The following is a 2,532-nucleotide window of genomic DNA, read 5'->3' on the forward strand; positions in this document are numbered from 1 at the left end:
CTTTACTATTGCACCTATGCGACTCCAGTTTTTGTGACCTGATTTTATCATGAATTTCGTGGCATTGGTCCCACCGACGCCATGTAAGCAATGTCGTTAAAAAAGAAGAATATAAGATTTCTAAGATGTATTTTTTATTCCACAAATTAAATTTCTATAATTAAAATTCAATAAATTAAAATTATTGTCAATTATTGAAAAAGCCTTTCACAACAGTTTTCTAAAAACTGGAGTCCGTATTGTAACTTAAGGTTTTGCCTGGGAATCGAGCCACTGGTTGTAGGATGAAATCCTGGTGTAGACGGATGGCATGCTAGTTCCACAACCGGCTGAGCCCCACGACGTTGCTCCAACCAGCTTCCACACTTTTGGTGAGTCCTCGCAGACCAGAGGACCGCCAGAATCACCCTATGAATAGCATTTAAAAAAAAAGATTCCAGATAAATTTACACAATCTTATTAAAAAGTATTTAGGCTCAACTTACATTGCATGCGCCTGAAGAGTAATCTTTCAAATCATGAACGCACACGTGCTTGTCTGTAATTCTGGATCCCCATTTAGCCTGGCATTGTTCCTTAGTGATGACATCAATTTTTGCTTCCATGAGATCTTTTGGCAAAACTCCACCCCCTATCAATATGAAATTTTATAAAATGAAAATATTGTGGCAGTTGAAATATGAAAGGTCTCACCTGTCAATCTTCCCCATCCAGTAATGTAGCAGTTTTTGCCAACATAGTTGGTTGAGGTGGCTCTTTGAACGTATTTGACCGTCATGTTGACTGTTGAAACTTCAATAATAGGCTCCGCCCATGATATGTAGGCAATGTCGTTGGGATAGCCTAAAGCTCCACTTCCACTGTATTCCGGGTGCTAGAAATTAATTACTCAATTAACGATCGTATATAGCATATATATTTGAAGAAATTGAGCATCTTACTCTTGTAGCGTTCCTCAGAGACCTGGTAACACAGTGACCAACCGAACAAATCAAGTTGTTGGTGTTTGTGCCGGCCAGAATTTTGTAAGTAATACTGTTAATAAAATTAATTGGAAGTTGATTTACTTGTACATTTTAATTCCATTTATTCACAAAAAAAAGTGAAAGAGTCAGCCTAGCAAATTAATGCTTATCTAGGGTTGACTCCCATAAAACAAGAAATAACATAGTAAATAACCCAAAAAATAACACAATAACATTGACGAATTAAATTGCGAATAAAAAATTAGTAGTTGTACTTACGGAAGTCCTCCAACGCAGTGGGCAGCTGTGACTCCCCAAGTCGCAGCCACAATTGAAGCACCACAGCTAAAACCTGTACCAACATACAGCGACATCTGCCAGGGCCACTCACCCTTGTCGGCCTTCACCCCATCAACAATGCGAGACTCTGGAGCCGCATGAACCGCAGCCAAGAAGACCACCAGCAAGTTTGCAACTAACATCTTCATCATTCAGTGTTTAATTTGTCAGAACAAATTGAACAAGTGAAGATCGCACAGACGTCCAGCTATTTATTCAATGTTTTATCGCCATGCAACCAGAAATTTTGATAAAAACAACATCTGTATAATTGATAACATAACTGTTATCTCAAAATAATTCCCCAAACAATTGTGAGAACTCAACCAGTTGCTCTTCATTCAATGACAGAGAAGATTAGTCGTTGGAGCTATCGGTTTTAGTTACATTTTATAATTGTTGTTACTTAAAAATAATAATATAGCTAGAATGATATTTATAATAACATTGTTAGAGTTTTTGTTTTTAGGCTTAATTTTATTAGTAGTAGTAGTGAAAAGCAAATCATTTGTTTTGGAAATTTTGCCTAAGCCTGTTATTTCATATGGAGAGAGAGAAAGAGAGAGAGAGAGAGAGAGAGAGAGAGAGAGAGAGTTTAAATGATCTTAGAAGGATATGGAGTTGATAAAATAATAAGAATAATAAAAAAATTAAAGGTTTATACAATGGTTTAGAACCGTGCGTCAAGAACAGCGGTAAAGAAACTGAATGAGTCAAAGTAATAACGGGTTTCAGACAATGATTTATTCTGTCACTTACATCTTCAATATAGTTTCGGTCTATGGACTACTAAAAGTGGAACAATTATATAATGGTTGGTCGACATCTTTTTCTTCATGTGTCATGATTTGAAATATGCAGATGATACTTGTCAATCAGCAGACTCATTTGATCAATTAAAAATTTTGGTAGAACATCTAACTGAAAAAAGCAAAATCTTGGGCTAAAAGTTATCTAAAATGTGAACCATGGTCAAAGTTTGAAATTGATAAAAGTTTAATAGAGATGGTCAACAATTTTGTCTACTATGGAAGCGAATTAAATGCTGGTGCAAATTCTGACACCGAAGAGAAAAAAGACTGTGTTCAAAAGACTGAATAAAAAATTTTTTAAACAAAAATATATCGGCCTAAAGCTGAATCGAGAATCTTCAACGCATATGTGTTGCTTATTTTGTTATATGGTGAGGAATCTTGGAGCTCAGCACATACTATAGAGTATTAACTGA

General features: G+C 35.8%; 1 protein-coding gene across 1 annotated transcript; it reads right to left on the reverse strand.

Moving 5' to 3' along the window:
• Positions 1-240: 240 nt before the first annotated feature.
• Positions 241-1,470, reverse strand: HELRODRAFT_186312 (hypothetical protein). The gene is made up of 5 exons (XM_009030285.1): positions 1,245-1,470; positions 942-1,035; positions 694-874; positions 486-631; positions 241-408 (listed from the first exon to the last, which is right to left on the reverse strand). The coding sequence occupies exons 1-5, from the start codon at positions 1,454-1,456 to the stop codon at positions 247-249; spliced, it is 795 nt and encodes a 264-aa protein (XP_009028533.1). The 5' UTR covers positions 1,457-1,470; the 3' UTR covers positions 241-246.
• Positions 1,471-2,532: the final 1,062 nt, after the last annotated feature.

This window comes from Helobdella robusta (genome assembly GCF_000326865.2).
Source record: "Helobdella robusta unplaced genomic scaffold HELROscaffold_666, whole genome shotgun sequence".
NCBI lineage: Eukaryota > Metazoa > Annelida > Clitellata > Rhynchobdellida > Glossiphoniidae > Helobdella > Helobdella robusta.